Here is a 27309-nt window from a genome sequence, read left to right as displayed (position 1 = left end):
AAACTGGGTACAGAAAGGTATTTAAAACTCAAAAACAACAGAAAAAGTTTGCTTCTATATTTATAAACTTTGAAATTGTAAATTCAATATAAACCTTAACACATACTGAATGAATTATCAGTAGATAATTTAATGAATGTAAATTTCTTGTGTCTAAGTGAATAAATTAAATAAATAAACAAAACAAAGTAAAAGACAATCAATCAATGGAAATTATCCACAACGCAACCCAGCACCATGTATAGATGATTGTAATTCAGGCATGATTTAGATAGTCAAATGAGAATCCCCTGCCTGCTGTTTTATGTGGGGCTTGCATTACAGAAGTTTCATCATTCACATCATTGATAATGTTTATTTATAAAACCTCAAGTAATAATATAAAACAAGCAAAATATATAAAAAAAAAAAAAAAAAAGCTTATCTAATGGAAAGAAGTCTGCACTTACAATTATATCTCTCAATGATGTAGAAGTTATTTCCCTAATTTGATATCAAACAAAATAATTCATTTCCAATAATAAATTGATTATTTGGTACATTTTGTAATTGATTTATGTTTTGTTAGGCACAATAAATAATTGAATGGGTGTGGGAGAAGTAACGTTTTCAATTATCTAAGGGGACAAAACTCTAGATATTTAGCCATATATGTGAATTTTTTTTTTTTATTCATGTCTTGACTTTTGACTATGCCAAAAATAATAATTGTACACACTTTTTACCAGACAGACAGAGTTGATATAAGTTTTGTTACAAAAAAAAAAAAAAAGAACTAAAAAACATTTAGTAGCACACATTTTTGATCTCTCTCTCTCTCTATATATATATATATCTATCTCATCGATTACGCTGACAAGAGCAATAGCAAAAGAAAGTAGTGATGAATTCTCTTGTAGAATAAAACTAATTAGACAAAGAGGGTCAAAATAAATGTCAAACATGAGAGTCTTACCAATAAAGATAATAAAAGAATTAAAAAACAAAACTGAAGCGTAAGCACAATCAACTTGGATTTTTGACACACTTTTAAAAAGGTCTGAAAAAAGTAGGAAAGATTGAGTTGTCAAGTGGTAGTGCTTCTTCAAGCCAAGAAGTTAACAAACCTTTCAGTTACTGCCCTTTTTTCAGACCAAATTGGAGCAACTATACTCAATACTGTAGAGAGCATTTTTCATCCCAACATATTGAGGGATGTCATGGAGTTCAGATATTTCAAAGTGCATAGAACATAAATATTAAGTCCAACATAGAAAGCATTTTTTTTAGAATGTCATATTTAAAGTAGAATAAACTCTCTGGCCTTTCAATGCTCAATTGTATCACTTTATCTCCAAATTGCAACACATGCACTTTGCATCATCAATATTAACAGTCCAAATGGCAGAGGAATTCAAGTTAAACAATTACTAAGGGCTTATATGACAAACACAATGACCAACTGACTTAATTCTCTCAAACATTTAAGATTTCCCAGGATTCGTGAAACAGGAGGCTAACTCAGGTGCCTCAGTTGAATAGTCAAGCAGCCAAGCCCAAATAATGCACTCTAATTACAACACATCTCATTTCACATAAAATGCCAATAGATATCAAAACTCTAAAAAAATAAATAACTAAATAGATTCACTTCAAACACAATCTAAATGGCAAGTAGATGCATTATAGAATGAGTCAGTGTACAAGACAAAATAAATTGGAAGACATCACAAACAACTCATATCATAATAAATAACAAATGCTACACTCAAATTAGACTAATATAAACATGTTGGCCTAGACATCTTACAAAGTGTTTTTTACAAAGCTATTCTCAGTAAAAAAAAATGGACGGATTCATTTTAAAATATTTACAAATGCATATTGACAAAATATTAATATAAAGGGAAAAAAAAAGCTATCGTATCACTCATTTGGTCAAGTATAACAAGACTAACATGTGATACAAATATGCTTGTTATCAGTGCATCTCTTAAACATTAAAATTGAGCAAATTTTACATGGAACAAAATGCAGTGTAACAAAACTAAAAATACAGATTCAGGGGAACAGTTCTGTTATAATTAAAACATTTTTTAAAAGCACAAATAAAAGGATCTAAAAATAATTTAGATAGTAATTTCTATTTAAATTTCTGTCCAGGGCTTTTGCAAGAGAGGATTTGAGCCTCTCAAGCCCTCACTCTAATGGAGTTTGATGATGATGATGATGATTTAAATTTCTGTCCAACTATTCTATGTCATGGAAAAGTGAAAAGAGAACATGATATCTCTTGCCTACTTCTTGTCACTGACTCTCAACAACTCATTAAGTTATACATGTAGAATAGGAACATCCCAACCACCACATGCTAAGACAGTAACCTAAGTCATAGAGGCTCAATAAATCACTACTATTACTAAAGTCTTCAATGAAAGGACCAATTGTTAAAATTTAACTCATGAGAAACAATTATAAAAAAAATATAACTGATATTATTCAATGTTTCTCAATAATCTCTAAGACTTGAAAAAGTGATTGTGATAAAATGACCATTCAATGGCCTTTTCTAAAAATGAATTTTTCAGAGTACTTAGGTTACAATTAGTGGCATAAAAACATGCAGAGTGATAGTACAATGAGTAGAGCTTGAAAGATCTAAATGTGCTGACCAAGATCCAATGATTAAGAAAATTTTGCAATAGAATTTTCTTTTATATGATGATTCCAATAAAAACATGTCAGTTAAACAAATATTTATAAATAAAACAATATAAATAGAGTAAATAAAAAATTGACAAAGAAAAAACAAATGCCACACCCACAAAGTAAACCAACAAATGCCATAAACAATAGATATGTAAACAAGACTAAAACAAGAGTTTGTGTAGATGGCCCTGTGGGTCAACTGTAATCACAAGGACAATGTGAATTAACATGAACTGCTTTTTGAATCAGATGTGATTATAATATGCATTATTTGTTATAACAAAAAAAAATTGCAGTCTCTTGCAATGTAGCATTGCCATCAACAATCAACATTTTTAGAATTTTTTGTTTTAAAAAATCAATGGGAAAAAAACAACAACAACAACAACGAAAACATTATATCTTATCTTATATGATACAGACATTACTTCAAAAAAAAGAAGATGATTATGTCCTACGCATCATGCATTTAGTTATGCATATTAACCAATGACCTAAATTAAATATATATATATATATATATATATATATATGTGTGTGTGTGTGTCAGTGAAAACTGTATGATCATCTTGGTATTCCTCCACAACTTAATCTTGTTTAAAAAATGTGAGTATATTTATAGAAACTGCAAATCTAATTTTAAAAGCAAATATGTTCCCTTTCAGAAGACCTAACCACAATGCAGGTGATGGTGAAATCAGATTTTTAATGTCACCTTTTGTTTATCAGATTTAAATGTAACAGCACCAAAAACAAAAGCAGCTTTTAGCATCAGCTAAAAAGATGAAAAGGTAGTAAAATATTGCATAATAAAATGTAAAGATGTTAAAGAAATCATTGCATGGAGAGATAGTCTGGTATAAGGAGGTCAACTGGTAGGGAAAAAAAATATATAAGGGAGCTAAACAACATAAAATTACCAGTAATCCCTGTTTAAATATGTTGCCTCATGTGCTAACATGTGCACGTATAGAAATAAATACAAACTAAGAATCCAAATATTAAGGCAGGATTCTATTTTTAATCATATCAAGGTTCAGGTCATGAATAGTTATTGATATCTGAAGATGGAGAAAACAAACACTTTGAAAACACAATGGACATGTGAGTGTTAAAATGTTAAAGTGCAAAGGGAACATTGTGTAAAAACTGAATTATATTTCAAGAATATACACTCAAAACAAATGCAAATATTATAAAGTCAAGCTAGAAAACAGCCATCATAACACCAATGGACACTATTTAAATAAATTAAAAGAGCAATTAAAATAAAAAGTTTGTGATATAAAGTTACCACTAGTGTAATACATTCATTTTTCTTAAAAAAGACAACAACAACAAAAAAAAAGAAGGTTATATAAGTTAGTGACACTTATCTGTTAACATTTATTAAATCCATATCTATTAGTAATTACATACTTGGAACCAACAAAAATACAAAAGCTCTGAAAGTTAATAAATAATACAATATCAAATTTTATTTGAAAAAAACTGTAATGATTAGATTATAACATATGTACTTTAATCAAAGACATTGCCATTATTATTATTATTAATAAAATTCTTTTTTTTTTTCTGACCAGAAATGTAAAATAGACCATAATTACATCAAATACAAACAAATAAATATGTCAACATAAATATACATATATATAACAAATGAATAGAACTATCGAGAAAATTTAGATACATAAAGCCATGCAGCCTTTAGGTCATGAGAATCGTAAAAGTAAAAAAGTAAAGTTCCCCTTTCAGACCTTGTGGTCTATAGGACAGATGATGTCAAGGTAATCTGTTTCTGTGGCCAATGGTTATCGAGGATGTCATGTGGCCAGCACAACGACCAAACGCCTTTACTTTTCCCCAATTAATGTCAGGTACCCATTAGAGCTGGGTGCACTCAGAGGCGCCCAGAGATCCTAAAATTAAAAATACCAGTCTTCACCAGGATTTGAACCTGAGACCCCTGGCTGGGAAGTCAAGTGCTTTACCGCTCAGTCACCACACCTCCACGAGAATTCTAAGCCTGGCTAAAAAAGGTGGAGATTGGGCGTAGAGCTAGCTAATCTACCCTGTTGAAAAAGCACCAGCTACAGAAACACTAAACAGCAAATCAACAGAAGTCACAGACCTGAAAGAAGATGGGCCTATGGCTGAAAGGTGTATGATGCATTTTCTCCACAAGGACAACCACCACCATTGGTAAATGGAACCTCTGGACCATGTACGAGACTGAGAAGAATGGGCTATTAGCAGCAGAGATAAAAAGGTTCCATCTTACCATCCTAAGTATCAGCGAGTCTAGATGGACTCGTTACAACTAGAAGCAGCTGACTTCATGTGAGGTGAGCAGGCACTTATAGGGTGGGAAAGACATGGACCACAGATCATAACAGCCTCATTCCACACAAAGAAGAGGATAAACTTAGATATTATCCAATGCTATATCCCAAGGAATGACAGTTAAAAGCAGGTGAAAGACAACTTTTACAACAGATTGATTACCATTTTCAATCACAGACCTACAAAGAACATCCTCATCATAATGGGTGATTTCAATGTCAAGGTTGGCAAAGACAACAGAGGATAGGAGGAGATTATGGGAAAGAGGGAATTAGGTGAAATAAACCATAATGGAGAGAGGTTTGCCAACATGTGTGCCACTAATTGGAGGAAGCAAGTTGTGTATCCCCAGAGAACAGAGAACCAAATAGACCAGCTCTGTATCATGAAGAAGTTCTGCCATTCTCTTCAGAATGTACAATGAAGAAAAAGTTACATCACATACAAATAAATAAATAGATAAATATATAGGTTTATATATAAATATATCATCAAATGAATAGACCTATTGAGACAATTTAGATACATAAAGCCATGCACTCAATTGTAGCCCTTAGGCCAGTTGCATTTTAAGAAAGTTTGTGGGTAATGGGATGTACAAATGCTCACTAGAAAAATAACTTAAAATATTGCATCTTAGCATATGTTGCCAGTACCTAGAGTCAACCCTGTATGCAATATAACATATTCTAAAGGTGTCTGAAAACTCAACAACTACTGGAAGAGTTTTGTTTTCCAAATGATTTGGAAGTGGTCTATGGCACATATTGTATTTAGAAGACAAACTGAGGTGGGTAACATTACTTTTTTTTTTTACAGAGATTGTAAAATCTATAACCTAGATAATACTAGACTATGGAGCCAATGTATCTTAAACTCGTATATTGAAACAGAATTAAGTAAATATATTAAGAAAAAAAAAAGGAAAAAAAATCTAATTAGAAAAACTACCACACACACACACACTCACAAAATAATAAAATTTGTACAATTTCGACTTGTTTACTATTATTACAAATAACATTCATGCATTTCTTATTATTTGTAATTCATTTTTATTTTCAAAGAGTTTAGTTTATAAAGTTTGATAAAAGTATTGGCAGCCAAATAAATAAAAAACAAAAACATTCTGAATACAGCCATAAAAATGAACAAGTTTGAGCTAAATTATAGAATAGAACACAGCTTACTGCGCTGATCACAGAATCTACCAGGTGCAACCTTTTTCACTTGTACGATGTTCTGATTTGGAATGACTGTCAGGGGAGGTGGCGGTGGTATGTGCGGACGTGGATGAGGGTCACTCAGGAAGTCAGTTTTGCTAAAATCACTCTTTGACTGCCGCCTTACAGGGAATAAAACAATAGCAATTATAAAGGAAGAGAAACGATGTGATTGAACAATTAGAGATAATGAGTAAACATCACAAGAAGTGGGAACAAGCTGTTCAATGCATTAACATTTTGTCACAAGTTGAATCTAGATTTGTATAATATATTGACAGGTGAGACTAGAGTTTAGCTTAGGAAGTAAACTTACTTTGTTTGATTAACAATATAATTATCCGCTGCTGACCACTGGCCAGAAGAAACGAGAAACTCCCCACTGCCTCTAAAATAGATCTTGTTTTTTGTTGCCTTGATGACTGATAACTCAACACCTTTGATAGCTGCACCAGAGGAACAGCCAAGTCGATTCTTGGTTACCTGAAATAACACATGTCCATGTTCATGACCACAGCTAGTTTTATTGTTGTATATATCTACAATGATGAAAATTTTCATTTATTTCATAATATTATAATTTGAGTCTTAAGGATGAGTCTTAAGGATGAGTGAATACATTACAATCCAGACAAAATGAAGAGCTAAAGTCTAAAGAAATAAAAAGAAAACAGACCAGCAATAGAAAAAAAAAGACTATGAATAATTGTGAAAAGTTTTAACTTGATCCAAGAATGGTAAATGGGAGAAAATAACATGTTTAAAATTTTTAACAGACAGACAAACAGACAGACACAGAGTGTTTTTTTCACATGTTGATATAAGCTTTGTAAAGATGTTAGATTTCATTGGAGTGATATACAAACCTATCATATCTAATAGTCTTAAGTGCATTTCATATAAAATGCATATGATGTCGAATCTTAGCCCCAATGTTCCATTTTATCTAGATGAGAACATTCACATGAACTGAATTCAAATGATAGACATTTCATTAGCAGAATTTTAGAACCACTTACTGAAATATTTCCATTACTTTCAACCTTAATGGCACTCGCTGCATGACAGATAATATCATTCTCCTCAATGATGCATTCATTGCGACAAATTACTCCATGCAAATGGTTGTTGTAAACCCCATTTCCAATAATGCTAATCTGAAAATAATCAAAGTATGGACATCAAGAGGGATAATTATCTAACAGAATCAGAGTAAATTTGTTAAAACTACATTTAAAAAAAAAGAGAAAATAAATTAAAAAAAATAAAAGGAAATTAAAATGATATTGAAACAAATCATGGATGGCTGCCTGGTCGTGCGGTTTGCATGCTGGACTGTCGTTCAGATTTATCGATGGTCCCGGGTTCAAACCCTACCTGCTCCCATCCCCCATTGTCCTGTGGGAGGTTTGGACTAGGAAGTAATTATCTTCAACTCTGAAGGAACATCAGAAACATGTAAAACAAACAAACATTTAGAACAATGTTTAAAAGTATTATTCTTAATTTGTAATAATACTACAAACCTGATCATATTCTGAGGTGACAATGCCACTCTTGCCATTGTTTGTAATACTGTTGCTCTTGACAACAACTGGTGCTCTTTGAGACATGTATATTCCCTCCAGCTGGTTGCCATGAATGGCATTGTGTAACAACCTTATATCTTCATCAATTTGTATCATCACACCTTGACCTGAGAGACATGCAGAGGAAAATGAAAGTTAATTGTTCACTACCTGGAAAGGATTACCATGTTACCACAATGATTGCACATTTTGTTAATAGTGAGCACCGTGGGACATGTAGAGCACACTGGTCATCCACTACACCCCAAACCAGCGCCAGTTGTCTGGACTCTGTTCTGCCACTGGCAAGGGGCGAGAGAGTGAGGCTGATGCAGCGCAAATCTCCCTCACTTTAAATTCTCATCACACAAGCCACATTCTCATCTTCCCTGTCCATCAATAAAAAAAAAACCTGTGGCGATAGGCAAATGACAAAGTGGCAGGTGTGGATACACTGGCTGCCATAGCTACAAACCTATAAGTAGGCGGCCCAGACCATGTGGTCGCTTGCCAGCGACTGGGATAGCACTGGAACTCGGCAGCCATCTGAGCGTCTAAGCAGCCCTTTTTAGGAATGCACTGCTTCCCTCCTAAGAACGAGGAAGGGGCTAGAAAAGGTGCCCTAAACATTGCCTGTCCCCCATGACCCTGGCCAGTCTCCCGCGACTGGCGGGGATCCCACTAATGCAGGAGAAACAAATCAAACACAAACCTCAAGAAAAAACAAATCAAAACTAATAAACTCACACTTAGCACCCGGAATGTCCGCACTCTGCTTGACCGTACTGAATCAAACCGTCCTGAATGTCATACTGCCCTCGTGGCAAGAGAACTAGCCAGATACAATGTAGATATTGCTGCCCTGAGTGAAAAGCAACTTGCAGAAAAAGGACAGTTAACAGAAGTTGGCGCAGACTACACATTCTTCTGGATCGGCAAAAATAGCGAGGAAAGACGTGAAGCTGGTGTTGGCTTTGCGGTGAAATCCAAATTAGTAAACAAGTTAGTAGGATTACCAAAAGGCATAAATGACCATCTAATGACATTACCCCTACCCCTGACCCCAAGGCGACATGCAATTCTAATAAATGCCTATGCCCCAACTATGTCCAACCAAGACAACATCAAGGAAAACTTCTACTCGGATCTGAACTCTGTAATAATCAAAACGCCCAAAACAGACAAACGCAAAACACTGGGCGACTTCAAAGCCAGGGTAGACACGGAATTGGTCACTGCAATAGCAGCATACAATGTAGGTAACTGTACATAATATCTTTTTCCTAACTTTTTTTTTAGAAACATGTTATTTAGAATATTATTGCCTTCAATAGATAATTATGAGAGTTATGACTTTCTAGAGAACATTGCAAAGCAATTCCAAATTTTCTTTCTAAAGTGATAATGTTAATAAATACATAAGAATCTTTTTGTTGTACATGTTTTGTTTGTTTCTTCAGAACTGAAGACAAATCTTTCCCAGAATGGCAGGGGATGGCAGTGGACAGGATTCAAACTCAGACCATCGAGTCGACAGTCCAATGCCCATACCACATTACCAGGCAGCCATCTTGACCCTCTATTGAAATTATAAACTACTTAGAAAAAAAACTACTTTACTTTTAACATCCCTTAAAACTATAGCCCCAAAAGTGATTGCATAATTATAACATTGTGAAATAAAACTAGAGTTTTGTTCTGTAGCTTAAATGGGTCAGGCACTAATTAATAACTAGGTGCAGAAAAAATAACAAACATTAGTTTTGTGCAAAATATTCATTAAATTACTTTTTTCAAATAACAGATATGTGCAATGGGAGGAGTGCGTCTTTAAATTTCCTAATTTCTCTCACATTTTAGTCTCCTAGTAATGTAAGACTAACTTGACTATGATCAATAGTTGTTTTTTTTTCCTTTACAACCATAATCTCAATAAGGTAGGTGAATTAAAATTGAGCTCTCCAAATGGTAAAGAGGAAAAAAGAGGAAAAAATGATGATGTCTCATGAACAAATACTGATGACAATATGTAATCTCTAGCTAGTAGCTAAATACTTGTAAAAAAATCTTAGCTTGTGTTCAATTTTGTATTTAATTATAATGTATTATATTGTCTTTAAATCTATAATTACTAGAAATTATTTTAAAATTATTTTACTTAATTAATTATAACTTAGATGTATTTGACCAAGGTTGACCTTTTCTTAGGAACAGCAACCATGTCCTAACTATATAGTATGAAGTTTTTTTCACCAGCATAAAGCTAACTAAAGTATTAAAGTCAAGTACTCCTTCTGATGACTTAGTAAGATTCAGAGAGCCTTCATTACACATTAAGTTCTATATAATTAAATCTGACATGATGCTAACCTTTGTTATGATAAATATTGTTGTACTGAAGAGTTGTAAAGGGTAATGTTGGTTCAGTGAACAAAGGATTGACATCATTGACAGAATAAGTTCTGTGGTTCAGATTGGGCAGGAACTGATTCTGTTCTAGCAAGCCTTCAATACCTACAGACTGAAAACAAAACAGAAACATTAAATAAGATAAGATAATTTTATTGATCCAAACAAATGGAAATTCAGTTTGAAATTCAACATTACTAATATAACCATGAGAAATCTGTCAAAAATCTTCTTAAGTCACATAACAAATATCAATAAATACAATAAATTTCTAAAAATTATGTGCACTCCTTAGAATAACACAACGATATAAAATCTTTCAAGGATTGGCCTCCTTAGTCACACAAGAAGTTGCAAAGAGAAAAGATAGTCTCTCGAGTCATAAAATGCCACAGTATAATCTATATAACTTTAGTAACAATAAGGAAAAAATGAAATAGTGTAACCAAGACATTGAACTGTTTATGTTCAGCTTTATTATGCTAATGCTATGAAACCCGCTCATAGCAGGTAAACAATAACAAAGAATTTCCTTTAGTTTGCTCTGTCTGTACACTAACAACGTTCTCATTTCAAAATCTGTTTAACTGAGCTCATTAAAAAAATGCTTTAAATTCATGCATGATTAGATTGACATAGGAACACGCGTAGGACATAAACATCTTTTTTAAAGTAAAGTCTGTATTTTATAAGATAAGATAACATGCAGACATCATCAATAAAGTTTTAATTTACCAAGCAACATGAATGGCACACAGTTGAAAACTTTTAAAAATTTTTTTAATACAATTTTTTGTTCACATTCCCATTTCAAAATATGTCTCACTCAGCTCATAAAAAAATGCTTTAAATTCATGTTCATAAATGTAGCCATTTGTTATTAGTGAGAACAAAACAGAAGAGAATACAATTCTTCAGAGATGAATGGAGAAAGATGGTCAACTAATCCTGCATGGTGCCCCAACTGTGCAAAGGTTATGAAGCCACACAAAGAAAAAAAATGGCTGTGGTGCTTCAGAATCCTTTAAAGGTTAAAAAAAAAATATTGCTTCTGCGCTAGGTTTGTTTTTAAATTTATTTGTTTCTAATGTTTTTTTATCTTCATTGGAATTTTTCGAATGCTATTATTAATTTTAATTAAATACCCCGTGTGATCAGAGATATATTAGATCAAAGATGTGCTGAATTTGTTTAGGTACTTTACTTTATAAAACCAATATGAACATTAAAAAACAACGGACACAGGCATTATTTTTTTTGGAAATAATGGCTGCAAAAGTTTTAATGCAAACAAATAAAACATGCAACAAGAGTATATAATATTAACAATATGTTACTATCCAGTGAACGATTCATCTGTGAACAATTTGTCAGTGAACAAATTGTCAGTGAGCGATTTGTCGTGTGAACAGTTTGTCATGAACCAACTGTCGGTGAACAAGTTGTCTGTGAGCAAGTTGTTGGTGAGTAATATGTCTGGTAAACGAATAGTCGCGTGAACAAATTGTCGGGTGAATGAAATGTCTGGTGAACGAATTGTCGTGTGAATGAAAAGTTGTGAACAATTTGTCCGTGAACCAAATGTCAGTGAACGAATTGTTGTGGAACTGCTTTAAAGCTAAATGGAATATATCTAAAGGTCTTTGTGGAACTTGCACTTAAGATAATGTTATCAAACATTTCCTACCATCATGTCGATGAGCATCACCCCACAATGTCCACTGTCACATATCTGGTTGCCATGAATATAAAGATTTTTGGCAGACAAAAGCCAAAGACCACATCCACCATTACCTAGCAGAAATAAAAGTAAAACCAAGATATCAGAATAAAAACAGGTCGTAATAAGCTTGCTTTTTATCTGTTGTTTTTTTCAATTTTCATATACATGCAAGTATTTTGTCCAGGAGACTGTGGAGTGTCTCTAAACTTAGTGATTTAATTAGAGGTAATCTTTTAAACTGCATATATTCATTTAGGTTAAATCCTACTGCTCTTTTTAGAATTTGTTAAAACATTTTTATGATTCCAAACAGTGTTTGCATATTTATTCTTCTGATGATATTAAAAAAAGTTAAATAACATTGAAGTTTAATGGCTTTAATAAATTTTTAAATAAATATATATATATATACAGCTAGAACATTAAACTGTGATCAAATATCTCAAATATGTAAAAAAAAAAAATAATTTAAAAATGGTGTAACCACTTTGAACTTTCAATGGGTGGTTGCCATCAAATGCATGAATTAGTCAAAGTAGCATGCCAAAGTCTGAAATCCATAGATTTTTATTTAAGGTGAGTAGCAAATAAAATACTAAATAGATGTGATATTTCTTGAATTGAAATTCACAAGGTTATCATTAACGATTATTTGAATAGTGATCTCTCTTTGTGAACGCCAGTTAAATTTAGAAAAAAGATAAAATAAAAATTCAAGTTAATGTCTAGTGTAACCACATAAAGTAAAACTTCACTTGTTCTCGGTTTAAGACCATAATGCATTGATAATTAAGAACACACAAAAATGTACATACCACTAATAAAGTTGTTTTCAATAATTCCCTTTCCACCAGATCCTACCACTATTCCATCACTGACACCATTGATGATACTGTTGCCACTGACTAGAGGGCAGCTTCCATTTCTTATGTCTACTCCACCCCATTTATTACCTCTTATCACATTATCTAAAAAGAATTTATAACAAAAATAAATAAATAACTAAAATTTGCTTACAATCCACTATGCATTGCTGGGCACCTCTGCCCTGTGTCTTGAATAGACTATGTCCAAAAGCTTCTTAGTGAACAAAACTTGCCTGTCTCTATAATGACACTAACATATGAACTGTTTTCTTTATTCCATAACTAATCCTAGTCTTACTTTTGATCATGTTGTTATTATTGCTATATAAAACCTATATAAAACCTAACCCAAAATCAACAAAACAAATGAACCTCAACTTTCATGCATCTAATTCCTATTCGTATGAAAGCTAGCATACGCTAACGATTCATATTTATTTCGAAATATGTTGTGACATAAGATTATGTATACATTTACAAATACAAACAATTATTAAATACAGAGACAGATTAAGTATTAGAAAAACCTGTAGCTCACCTATAATGCAGCCTCTACCTGCTGCATTGACAGCTACCCCTGCAGCACGGCCCTCGTAAATGTAATTTTCACTAAAATGTTCAACAATGACAATAAAAATTAAAGTTGATTACAAACTAGACAGACTTGACAAATGTTTCAGCATGTTTATATATACATATATATTGTTTTGTTAATACATCTTTTGAGTCTCCATATTAGATATTATGAATTTGCAAATATATGCTACATAGACATTAGACATTGGGGTTCACAGTCAAAACAAAAACTCCTGGACCAAATCTAGGTCAAGATAGAATTGTACTTGGTTTTTCCACCAAGTGATATTGGATAATTTACATTTAATATGGGGTAAATCAGTGGCTGATAACCAAGTTTGAAACATAACACCTTCGTAAATAGACAGGTTATCACTTCAATTTTTTTATAAGCCCTAAGGTAGTGCATGCAGAATAAAAAATAATGGTTGGCTGGTTATGATGGTTATGGGATGAAAACCTTCTCACCACTTTCTCCTACCATCCCGCTGGACGTAATAATCATAATTACAGAAGAAACATCCAAAATGTCTAAACTAAACAAACAGAACATTAGAGCATAACATCTTTTCTTTTGAGTAAGACTGCTAAGCAAATCAGAAACCAAATCACCTTAATTATTTTAAGACCAAGTTTGAAAAAAGAAAAACTAATAAATAGTGTCTCCCATTTTTGTCATCTCGCTATTAGCTACAAGACTGAAGTAATAATTACCTAACAATTGGGTTAGCACCAAATAATATATAAACACCAGCCTCTGTGTTACAGTAGATGTCATTCTTTTTAATCTGGCCACACCCACTGCCGAGGACAACAATTCCTGAACGTTTGCCATGATGAATTTGGTTGTACTGGATATAGAGAGAAGAGAGTGATAAAAAAAAGACAACAAATGTTTCTTATATTAAATTTTAAAATATTTGGAGTAGTCTCCCCTATTATTTGAAACTTATAGCATGTTACAGTTTTCAATAAAAGAGAATTTTTAAATTTGTTCTAAATAGTTCATTTAAAAGGGCTTAATACATTGAAGAATTCACTAATATCCATCATTTTAGTGGCATTATAAAATTTTTGCATTTGAAATAGTGAAACTATTTAATATTTTATACAGAAAAAATATATAAACTATCATATGTATAATGTAACATAAATTTAGTATCAATCATGAAAGATATAACTAATTTACTTTAAGAATTGAATTTAAGGAACTATAGCTTTACAACTGACAACTTACTTGAACTAATGGATCTGAAGCTTTGCGAATGTCTATGCCAGCCTCACTATTGGAATGAATGTCATTTCCAGCTATAAGACCAGATGAGGAGAGTCTCATAAATATGCCAGAGGTGTGACAGTGATGGATCTTGTTTTTCAATATAACAACCTATGACAATGGTAAATAGAGCATCAATGGTAACAACCTATGACAAGGGTAAATATAGCATTAATGGTAACAACCTATGACAAGGGTAAATAGCGTACTAATGGTAACAGCCTATGACAATGGTAAATAGAGTATTAATGGTAACAACCTATGACAAGGGTAAATATAGCATTAATGGTAACAACCTATGACAAGGATAAATATAGCAGTTTTTGTAGTCTATTCTTAAAAGTGTTTTTGTCCATTTACTCAAGCTAACATTGGGGTTGTCTAAATTAAAGGAGGATGCTTTATGTGGTGCAGATTTTAAGCCTAGTTAAAGAGCTGTCATGTGATAATATATCTACGGTTCAGTTCATGTAACAATGAAAATGCTTCAACTTTGAAAGAACAAATAAAATCATAAATACCTTTGAATGTTGAATGCAGCGTATGCCATAATTGACATTACTGATGTCACATTCTGAGATGATGACGTGGGCCTGAAGGCTTACAGATATGCCCGCTTTGCTGTGGTTCATGCGGCACTGGTGAATCAAACATCCCTGTATCTGACCTACGTATTTGCTAGAAAGAGAACATTAGTTTTTCATGAAACAAAAATGTGTTTTGTTGGAAAATTAATATTATACATATTATTTATAAATTTTTATTGAAGTGTAAAAATAAAAAATTAATGTTATGAACTTTTAAATGCAAAATATTGTGCACAACAGACTTTGATAATAGCATGAACCTCCAACTAATGCATACACTAGAACACATAGTAGAAATTTCCATAAGATTGCAAAAAATTAAAAAAGGCTTGAGGAAAAATGAAATGACCATTTAGTTATTCCAGAGATCTAAACATTGTTCTTGTTGATAAATTACTTATATTTACTACCTCTTATTATATCATCGCAATGTAAAATAAAATTTCTAGAGACCATTTTCACCCTATTTAAAACAATATGTGTGTTAAAGAATTGTCTCATTTTTGATTAAAAGTGGACTGAGTCATGTTTTCTAGTAACTCAACAGTGCATTTCACTGAAACATTCAAGAATGAGAGAAATAAAACATGAAGTTTATGATTCACTACAACTTAATTTAATTTTTCACCTAAGCACTCATTTAAAAAAATGTCCTACAGAAGAGATTTTATTTCTTGGAACTTTGCAGCATTTCATAAAGGAACAAACTAAAAATTGAACTGTAATAAATACTTACATGGGAATCCCAGATTTAAATTAAATTGTAGTTTACAATGATTTCATTTTTATTGGCCAACTGACAACAAGACAAATTTTGTAGTACATTACTTTTACAAACTCTTCATTTATTTAAGCCATTTGATCATTGCAATCTCTGATATAGAAACTGATCAACTTTATTTACCTGCATTTCAGATAAGTCTTTTGTGGAAACTATAATGATTCCCATAAAATGTAAATAACTGGGACCACTCAGATTCAGATAATGCATCAAGATGTACCTACCTCATGAGTAAATCCTCTGATATATTGACAGGTACAGGTCTGGTACACTCACTGTTAATGGAGTCAGTGTCAGTGGTGTGGCTGAAACCAGAGGACATAAGTCCAGGGTGTCCAAGGTACATCTCCTGTAGGTGCGGCAGCATAATGACTGACTCCTCACTGGAGGAGGAATTGTCCTCTGAGTTCATGTAATCCAAGCTGTTGACATCACTGCTGTCTGTAGAGCTGCTTATAGCATCCTGTACATCATCTATTGATTGAACAAGAAACAGTATTAACGCCTGCACTATTAAGATATTGAAACACATGGTATATAGCAAATTATGCCTATTACATTTGTGTGTCATGCCCAATGAAGATAATATGAAACAATCTGATTGTAATTCCAAATAAGAGGTCATAATTAAACAAAGTTAAATATGGCAAGGACAAAGTAGATTTATGATAAATGAGAAAAAAAAAGACTACATGATATAGGAGTTACATATTACATTTTCTAGTTTTGGCTTCTTTGTCCTGTGTAAAGCAGACAATTTATCTACAAATAAGTTTATTAATTTCAAGGCCCTCATTTTAAGACAGAGTTTAGGATAGCTCTTCTAGCTTACCTGCTCCATCAATAGATTCTCCTGCAGACTCTAGCTCATTGATTGAAGACTGGTCATCATCATCAGTATCATCTGAGATCTCAATGATTTCTTCACTCTGAGAACGACGTATCCCTGAACGCATCAAAGGCACTTTATCTTGTACAGGATTGATTTCTTGGCAACCTCTACTTGTACCTCGACTATTGCACTTACAATCATGCTTATGATTCCCTTTCCAGTAATGTTCTTTCACATTTATCAAGTGGACTTTTTCTGATACATTGCTCAAATCAGTCTCAGAACATACTCTTCGAGTGGAGAATAAATTTTGTCGGTCTACAGATGAAACAGGAATAGATGATCCATTTTTATGACAAGAGTCTATGCCAGAATTTTCAAGAAAGACAGGCTCAATTTGGTTACTTCTACATTTTCTTTGGCTCTGTGAAAAAGCAGAAAAAGATTTACTTCTTCCTTGAAATTTACTTCTGAGTTTATTACAAGAAGTGGTTGACTTTGCACAGCTTTCTAACTCTATACCGGGCTGTTGATTAGCTAACTTATCTTGAATTAGAGCTGGATCATCTGTGTCAAAACGAAACCCAACATGGCTGTCCATACTTTTTCGTCTCACCCCTCTCTTCAACAAAGAATTTCTTCGACTAGCACTTTCACTTTGAGCACAATTTTTATTTGAACTAACATTATTATCAGGTTTTGAGGCTCCTGATGTGGAACAGTCTGTGACAGTTTTGGTAGAGTTCTTACGTTTTTCTGATAACTGTTCAGCATTGGATGAGCCACACTCTTGATACATGGACTGCAGGTCCCCGCATCCAACTGATACATCTTTTTGAGAGCCAAGGTACATGGGTACCAGGAGCCCAGGGTTGAGAAAACTGGCACCAGGTTCATCCATATCAAATATTGGGTCATTACCCACAGGACCATGAAGCTGCGTTGAGTACATTGTCGTCACAGATTTAGCTGTGATGGATGAATGTAAAGTGGATGACATGCTAGTTGTAGCTTTTAAACCATGTTTCTTCCTGTGCAGAGAACGATTCTGATGATAGATGCTATTAGTCCTTTCTTTTAAAAATGAATAAGTCCAATTTTTGTTTTCTTTAGGATAGCCTTCAATGATGATGTTAGCACTTTTACTTTGAGAGAACTCACAATTTTCTATGATACTGGCATTCATGTTATGAAGAACTATGGAAGAATGGCGAAAAGTGCAGAACTTAACATGAAGAGTACTTGGATTTTGGGCACAGATCATACCATTCTCTATTATACAGTTGTCTAGTTGTAAAAATCCTGAGCTTATCTGTTGAAACACACAGAGTTTAAAAATAAAATATTTCAGTTTAGTTTATTGTGGTGAGTGGATGAAGATTAATTAATGGGTCATACATCTTATCTTATAAAATACAATAGTAAAGTAAAAAGTAAAGTTCCCCTTTCAGCCCTTGCCAACTATGGGGCAGATGATGTAAAGATCATCTGTTTCTGTGCCAACGGTTAACGAGAGTGCCATAAACCAGCAGAACGACCAACTGCCTTTACTTTTCCCCCAACAAATGTCAGGTTAGAGCTGGGTGGACTCAGAGGTGCCCAAATATCCCAAAACCTGCATTGTGAACAATTGTTTATTGATGTACACATAGAGGACTTTGACATTATTATTGATAGCTTATTTAAGAAACTAGATGCATATATCACAAAAACAGAGTTAGTGATAATTGTTTCAATGTGAACTCACCATGATAATAAAACTTGTATACCATGGAGCTCTTAGCACCAAATTGCTGAGGCGAGTGGTGGACCCCAGCTGATGTATCCCAGCGACCAGAATAATGCTTCCCATCTCTCCATGCCCAATCAACTCAAAAGGCACCTTAGCACGGACTTCCAGCTGCTCATCGTAGATCCCAGGGTGCATGATTATTCTGTCATAAGGAGAGACTATAGAAAGAGCACCATTCAGGCTATCAAATTCCTTTCCAGAACCAACATGAATATTTTTGGGGCGAATGGATCTTTTGAAGATGGATGCACAAGAAAAATGCTTGGAGTCATATTTTTGCCGTTTCTTCCAGAATCTTGTTGCAGTAAATTGGTCGCGATAGGCAAGACGCCAGGAAGGAGGCTCTGCTTCAACATTTAATGGCCAAAATGGATGCCTCCATTCACTTAAAAACAAAGTTACAATAATTATTTTAATATTATGTAAAAATTTGGCAGCTTAATTACTTATTGCCCATAAAATTATAAATTAAATGTCTAAATAAAAGGCTATGATTCTTTTCTAATTTCTGGTTTTTAAATCTAAAACAGGGTACATTATTCTCATTCAAAACTAAGTGACCAAGTTAAACAGATCAAGTTTTTATATTACAAGATAGTTGACTTAGGCAACTTCTTCCAATAAAATAAACAAAAAAATATCTTATGATTGTGTGAGGTAAAACATTTTACATTTTGTTTTTGGTCTATTTGAATTTAAATTTTATTTATGAATGTAATGAAAACCTAACTCAAGACAAGCAGATAATCTAAGGATAATAATCAGGGAGCATCATTTGCATTAATGTATCATTTTTAAAAACAACGTAATCATAATAAAGAAAAAGCAAGTTGGTTATTGCTCAATTTTGTAAACTCTTGTGTATAAAAATGCAGAAAAGAAAGTCTGCTAAATCAAATCTGTGTACCTGCATTGCAAATAGAGCTCCTTCCATCGCGTGTTATCAACACTTATAACTAATTCTGACCATGTTTTACACACCATGGCAAAGTGGCATAAGTCTTTTGAAGACAACCAAGAAAGGATGATCTGCCAAATTTCCCATGGTAACCCTGTTTTATCACCTGGTGATACCTAAGGAATGAAATAACAAAAAAAAATTAATATATATATATACACAAAGAAAGTTGAAAAATGGATAGGAAAATAGCATTTGTATATGTTTAAAGAGAACAACTTGTCACCTTTACTATGATATAAAAAGCATTTACATTTATCTGTTATAATAACCATAAGATGCACTAATAGGCCTACATTTTTCTCAAACTAAGGTGTGATATGTCACATTAAGTGTACAAATTTTGCTTAATTTACTTTTCTTGAAGGGGGGGTCATGTGTTCTTTTTTGTTGTTGTTGTTCTTAGATATTAGAAATGAAAGGTTTTAGTTAAAAGCAATTAGGCCTATAACGAATTGCATCTTAAAAGCCAAAGAAATTGTGTACTCTGCTCTCATAGTAAAGTTATGTATTTATCCTAAAATGATCAAGGAAGTTATTTGAACATTAGGACAGGTGTGTGTGTGTTGGAATATTTTTACAAGAAAAATAAAATAAAAAGGAGGTCTGATTCTCAATGATGTTATGGACATCTTATTAAGAATATTACTTATAGTAACAAATTATATAATGTAAGCTTTATCCTAGATCAACATCTCAGCTTTAAACAAAAATGGAAAAAGGGCTTGGGGGGAGTTTGTTTGGATTTCTTGTTATTTTGAAAGTGATCCAAATCAACTTTTTGGAAGAATGGATATGGGTTATATAAAAGAAAATATTAGTTGTTTTTTTGAAATTAGATATTAGAGATCACTGGCTGCTGTCTTGAGAAAAAATAATTTATAAAATATTACCTTGTTATTAATGGCTGTAACAGCATTTGCAGAAGACATACCAAACAGCAGAGTTACTTTAGAATTATTATATTTTGTTGCACTTTCCTGTTTAAAACAACAGTGTAGACATGAGGGGGGAAAATACACACAATATTCTGTTTCAATCATAAAACATTCTGTTGTTACTGTTTATAAATAACAAATGCATAAACTAGTACCAAAACTAAATCTAGATTCTTTTATTTTTCTTGTTCTAGAAATAAAGTGTTTTCAAATATCAAATGCTTAGTTATACTCAACTAGTCTACTTTTATAACACATCTAAATTTTACATTGATTTCATTTTTTTTTAATTGAACATCTTATTATCTTATATAATACAGACATTACTTCAAAAAAGAAGATGATTACGTCCTACGCGTCATGCATTTAGTCATGCATATTAACCAATGACTTAAATTCTGCCAAGTCACTGGTTTTCCTGGCTAGCTCAGGCAACCCATTCCATGCTCTAATAGCACTAGGGAAGAAGGAGTATTTGTACAAATTTGTCCTAGCATATGCTATGTAAGATAGATCATTTGCATTGATATTGCTGTGCAATTTCATGTATCAAAAATTAACATCAGAATTACAATGGCAAATGTATCCTATCATCTGTATACTCTATATTTTCTCCATTTATTTTAATCCAAAAGATTTGTTAAGGCACAAATTTATTGCTTTGATTTAAATCTAGATCTATATGTTTAAAAATGTTTTTTTAAAGGTTAACATTTTCAATTGAAAATTGAAATCATAATATATAGCTATGGACTATAGTTACACTATATATGGTACTAACCAAAGTCAAAGTATCAGCAGTCTAGCAACAACTTCTAATCGTGCCAATTAAGAATTTACTCCATTGAAGGCTTGTAAGCCAAGCTAGACCAAATTCTATCACTTGTCAACACACAAATCCTTCACTTAGAAATTCCTCTAACTAATTTATAAAACCTAGTCTTTCAGACTAATCAGACCAATACATTGGCTATAAAATACAAGGCCACTAGGATGGAAAGGCAATAACTGTTATTTGTAAAAGATTTCTTTATATCTTACTTTAGATCTATATTTTATAGATCTTAGTATCTAGATCTATTATGATTATCTATCTAATAAATGAATAAATGGTCAAACAAATCTAGACTAGTAGTACTACAACTTCAACTTGTAAGTCTTGTACTTTGTTATGTTGTACTAGTTAGTATTTGTAGACAGGAGTGTACTTTTCTAAGCTTAAGGCACCTAAGGACATGTACATTTATATACACTGTCATCATCACTATCGTGTGTGAAGACCTGTCCTTGTGCTCGCTTTAGATACCTGTCACTAATGATTAAGATCTCAGTCTTAAGTAAATCTAGCACAATTCAAAAGCAATGCAACTTAACACGTACAAAAAATAAAGGGGAAAAAATCTAGGGTAAAATCTCTAGTTCTGTAACTATCAGTCTCACTGGTGCAACACTAGCTAGGCCGTGATCTTGATCTAAAGCATTTATTTGTAAAGGAAAATCTTTGTGATTCGTTCAGATGATTAGATCTATAGCCCATTGCTGTCTTTAGACTTTAGAGTCTAGCCCTAATCCTAAAACTCAGATCTATGCCAAACAAAGAAGAGAGGAAGTCGGTCTGGGCATATCTCCACTGTAAACAAATGGCCTAGTGACGTTGAGTGTGCCACCAGGTTACCGTATTTCGCCGCAGGTTCGGTAACTTGTGGCAGGCTAAGACGGGTGTGTAACACAAGTGAAGATATACGTTGTTCAAATTACTGTTACTTTTTTTTTTTTTTTTTATAGAGATTTAGTTAAAACTTCTACATCATTTTTACAGCTACCTGACTGAGATCACTTAAGTGTCACTCACTGAAGTCAGTCGTGCCAAAACTTTAAACGTAAATGGTTAAAACCAACTATAAATCATATAGTGTTCAAGACTAGGCCAATATCATCATCCTAAAATAATAAAAGTGAGAAGGAATGGCTACAATATTTTGCTTTCGATTTTGAAAAAGAGACATTGATAACCATCATATAATCTAAACTCAAAGCTAAAGAGCAACGTTAATCATTAAAATCAATGTATCTAAATGGATAAAAGAAAGACGTATTGAAAGTAGGCTAGCAACTCCGGTATTCAAACTTAACAATAAGCTTGATTAATAACAATGGATTCTGGTCTCGATGATTTGGGTCCACTAGATTATTTGGTTGACCTTGTTTTGTGTGTGGACTTAAACATGCTTTGCACTGTCTATCTCTCTAAAGCAAATAGATCTATTTAATCAGGCTTACTCAAACACACTATTGCGGACTGAGACCTAATTTCAGCTGACGCCGTGAGGGTCATTTGTACTCTGGCCAGTTTCTTGAGAACAAAAAGTTATTGCTACTATTTTTAAAAAGTAAAACACAGACCTTTCAAAGAAAGCCTCCATGAATGACAATAGTAGAAATAGAGGATTTCTTTTTATGAAAATTTTAAAAGTAATAAGTAAATCGCAAGCATTAATTAGATGTTCGCCTATTTTTTAGTTATTGTTCTACAGTTGTACATATCATTGTTACTTCACTTTCTTGTCTTCTCTATTGAAGTGTGATTTTATTAATGGTAGGCCAAATGTGAATATTCATTTGTTATTTATCTTACTGCTTTTGGTCTGTAATAGTTTCTTTATGTTTTCTTGAGGCTATCACATTATAACATTGGTCTAACCAAGGTTAATTAGCATTTCAATTTTTATCGAGCTTATATCAACTCACTGTCTGTCTGGTCAAAATCGTTTACACGTTATTTCTCTCAAAGACAAGTATGTTGGATCGTGTGAAAGTAGAAACTTTGCACAATTATTCATTGTCAATTACAACACACGAATCAATAAAAAAAAACAACAACATCCATTAGTTAATCAATTAGTCGCATTAATCAATTTTGTTTTATACGGAAAATGTAGGCCTACTTAGGCAACGGAAGATAAGCTTTGCGATAATGAGAGATAGCTCAAATACGGTGCTCTCCCCCAAATCGCGACTGAGAATCTTTAAATTACCATCATGCACGATTGCAGTAGCAATATAAAAGTTGTAAGACTGGGACAGTATCTTACGAAATTGTCTACAATTTTGATTGATTCACAATAATTGATGCAATTTCGCTCAATATAAGGGAAGGTTATCGTTTTTTGTTTTGTTTTAATTTAGCCCTTTTTTGGTTTTAATATTTAACCATGATTTAACTTGCTTATGTTCTTTTTTTTTCTATTTTTATTGTCAACATTTCCTTTAATAAACCCTAATGCTTTGTTTGATATTTAAATAAATAATTTCATCAATATGGGGATTACATGATAACTTTTCATTTATTCTATCACCTAATTAAGTATTTTGAGGTTTTAGTCTGTAGCTGGTTTACCAGTAGGCCTATTAAAATGAGCCACAGGAAGCCACAAATATCCTAATCAATACGATAGCTCTACGAGCAACAGAGTTTGAGGGAAAAAAATCTTAGAAAAACAATTTGCGTGTCTAATAAACAGCTCTCAAAGTTTGTTTAAGCAGTAAGGCATACACGGCGTTTAATATAGAGCTGCCCAAAGCGAAAGTAGGCCTAATAGTGAGATGGGGCTAAAAATGTGTCTCACTCAAATACAAAAAATCCAATCAAATACTCAGAAAGACACAAAGATAAAGGGACATTTCTGGTTCCATATGGTAGGACAAATGCTCCTTCTTCCCTAGTGCTATTAGAGCATGGAATGGGTTGCCTGAGCCAGCCAGGAAAGCCAGTGACTTAATCATCTTCTTTTTAACGTCTGTATTATATAAGATAAGAAGACTTCTTATAAAAATATTTCCATAATCTCTAGTCTACATAGTAACATTCTTAACAACTGTTTAAGATATTCATGTGATAGATTAGCTTTATTTAAAATTGAAAATCATCCTCCACGGGACCTCAACGGTACCTTTTGTTTGTATTTGAAGAATTGGCCTAGCATAGACATGTGAAGGCTCTATAATATAGGGAAGAGGGGGAAGTGGCAGCATTAAAGCTAGATCTAGAACTTAGTCTACTTATATTAAAGGTAACTTGGTGCAGACAAAAAAACAACAACACCTACCCAAGGTAGCAGTAGTGGAGTAGACTTTGGGCCTATGTCTAGCTCTAAAAGGTTGGAAACGGAAGGGAAAAAATTGAAGGCGGTAGCATGACAATGAACAAGGGCAGAGTAATAAGATAAGATTATTTTAAAAACTATAAATATTTGAGTAAGGGGGAACTTATATGAACATTGTTTTTTGAACTGAAGTAGCGTGTTAAATAAGGAGCATATAACATTCCAACTAATCTGTTCTTGAAGCGACGCCACTGTACTGGAACATTTGATATTTGACGAATTAATACTGTGGGCCCCAGGCTCATTCAACCTCTTTGCGTCATGAATGCTATGCCACTGATTAATAGTATGATCGATTCTTAAAATATTTTTTAGTTGCTATTTGTTGCTATTATTTCTTGCCTATTTCAAAGTCACAAATTAATGCTGACAACAAAAAAATGCTCACCACACTTCTTCTTCTTCGTTCTCATTTGACATGTCGGAGGGTACAGATCAGTAGGCTAATCCTATATCTGAGATAAACTACGCAGTGGTTTCTAGATCAGGCAGTTCTCCGTATAGCTTTGCTTCTATAGGAGGGTTTTGGGGCTAGAGAGTCTTCTTGGGGCCTCTTGATATAGGCCTAGTATGCAGCTTTGAAGGACATGGTCAGCACTCTCTGGTAATGATCCACAAGGGCAGGTTTGGCTAGTCCCGACTTTAAGCTTCCGGTACATATGTTATCTCATTCTGTTGTGTCCGGTTCTGAGTCGAAAAATTATGCGTTGACTACATTCAGTAAGCACTTTCTACTGAGACTAAAGCTACAGTTCTGATCTAGATCTAGTAGATGCGGGGCCTACTACCGATATACTTTTAACTTATGGTGATCCCAGTAGTACTGATTCTTCTGCGTCATTGTCTTAGCAAAACCACGTGAAAGTCCGTAATCTTTCTTAATAGCCGAAGAGTGGAGCGTTTGCCTAATTATCATTGATAGACTTTGACCTGTATAATGTATGTAGATTGTTGTATAGTAGGCATACTAGTGACAAAATGCTTTGTAAACAGTCTGCCGCAGACAAAGGATGAATAATATAACAATTAACCTGCGTGCGCAGCGCGGTGGCTGAGCAGTAAAGCGGTGAAGACTGGGCTTTTTAATTTCGGGATCTTTGGACACCCAGCTCTAATGGGTACCTGACACTAGTTGGGGAAAATTAAAGGCGGTTTGTCGTTGTGCTGGCCACACGACACCCTCGTTAACCGAAGGCCACAGAAACAGATGACCTTGACATCATCTGCCCTAAAGATCACAAAGTCTGAAAGGGGAACTTTTTAACCTGTGTGACTCTGTTAGTCTCGCAAGCTATTTTAGTTGTTGTTTTACCTCTATTTTTAGCTTGAATTCCTTAGCCATAGTGTGTCGTAGGCCTAATTAGACTTCCTCAAATGTGAACCAATGCTTCTCACATTCTCCCCACACACACACACAAACCCCAGATATGCCACAGTAATGCCTATTATGTGACTCATGTCGCTAGTGTATTTACTCACACATACACTGACAAAACACATACACACAGCTATTTCCTTTGTAACCAAAAAAACGTTCCCCGCCACCCAAACGCCATTTCAGTTCCTCCTCTCACCTAGCGAATAGTGTAGCGATCTGTAGACCAAAATCCGACCCTAAATCTACGTGTCTACCAGAATGAGAAACGTTGAGTTCTACGATCCGAACACACAAAAGTGACGCCCAAGCAAATTGTGAGGAGCGGCCAAAGAATAAAACGAAAAGGGATGGGAGTTCATATGAGAGCATTAGCGACATTTGGTCGAGATCTAATTACCGTGTTGAACGTGATCGCAATGTCAATGTTAAAACAAAACAACTTCCTACTATACCGAGGATGCAGTTCTAACCCTTTCAGTAGAGAAGTAACACACACACAAAAGTTTTAAAATCAAATCCAACTTTATGAAGTTAATGGTTATGATTTCTCAATCTATTTCTTTCTTGTAATGCTTCATTTTGCCAAGAGCTTGAGCTTTGAACAATTAAGTTTTTCTTCTACATTAGGTGATCGGATTTTTTAAAATTTGTACAATGCTCATTGGAAGGTGCCATAACATTGTGGATATTTTCTAAAACCACATAGGCCTATAATAGTTGTAATCATCAAATTTCTAACCTGCTCTAAATATTATCATTAAAACGAATTGATACTAAATACTTACTGATTCTAGCTTTCCAATGTGAACTAGAATAGAGCCCCTACTATTTAAAAACCACCCAATACACTGATCACAACTGCAAAGTGAATGGACTGTGACAAAGTAAGGGAAGTAACGGTGCTTCGGTTCTCAAATCCAATATCAAATATCAAATGGTTGGCAGCCATTGAGTACAAATTTACAGCCAACCAAACAGACTTGACAGCATACGACACCAGATCAAATACAGGGCATAAGGTCAAGACAAAGAGGAATTGTAGAAGTGAAAGCAATGACATCAAAAGTTGTTTTTTGCTTGATCATGCCTCACATTTTGCAACAGATTATCTGCTGAAATGTCCTTTGACATCTCCCAATAAAACGTTAAGGATAAAATAAGGTGAAATTCATGTTATTCAAGTTGGCAGCTGTCAGTGGCAGAACCAC

The 27309-nt window shown here is 33.5% G+C and overlaps 1 protein-coding gene across 2 annotated transcripts; it reads right to left on the bottom strand.

Annotated features, from left to right (window-relative positions):
- Nucleotides 1-42: 42 nt before the first annotated feature.
- Nucleotides 43-26971, bottom strand: LOC106058910 (F-box only protein 10-like). Of its 2 annotated transcripts, none has more exons than XM_056016235.1 (17): nt 26887-26971; nt 20516-20602; nt 19572-19738; nt 18620-19049; nt 16873-18184; nt 16265-16514; nt 15194-15350; nt 14634-14783; nt 14111-14247; nt 13359-13429; nt 12770-12922; nt 11919-12025; nt 10193-10343; nt 7781-7950; nt 7274-7411; nt 6571-6737; nt 43-6376 (listed from the first exon to the last, which is right to left on the bottom strand). In XM_056016235.1, exons 2-17 carry the CDS (start codon nt 20552-20554, stop codon nt 6199-6201), a joined length of 3777 nt encoding a protein of 1258 aa, XP_055872210.1. In that variant the 5' UTR covers nt 20555-20602; nt 26887-26971; the 3' UTR covers nt 43-6198. The 2 variants fall into 2 exon arrangements, with proteins under 2 accessions (XP_055872210.1, XP_055872209.1); XM_056016234.1 differs by lacking the exon at nt 26887-26971 and adding an exon at nt 21342-22312.
- Between the last annotated feature and the right edge of the window lie 338 nt (nt 26972-27309).

The sequence above is a fragment of the Biomphalaria glabrata genome, chromosome 17, assembly GCF_947242115.1.
Source record: "Biomphalaria glabrata chromosome 17, xgBioGlab47.1, whole genome shotgun sequence".
Classification (NCBI taxonomy): Eukaryota; Metazoa; Mollusca; class Gastropoda; family Planorbidae; genus Biomphalaria; species Biomphalaria glabrata.
Note: the sequence above shows the minus strand (reverse complement) of the source record. Positions and strands in the feature narration are given on the sequence as shown.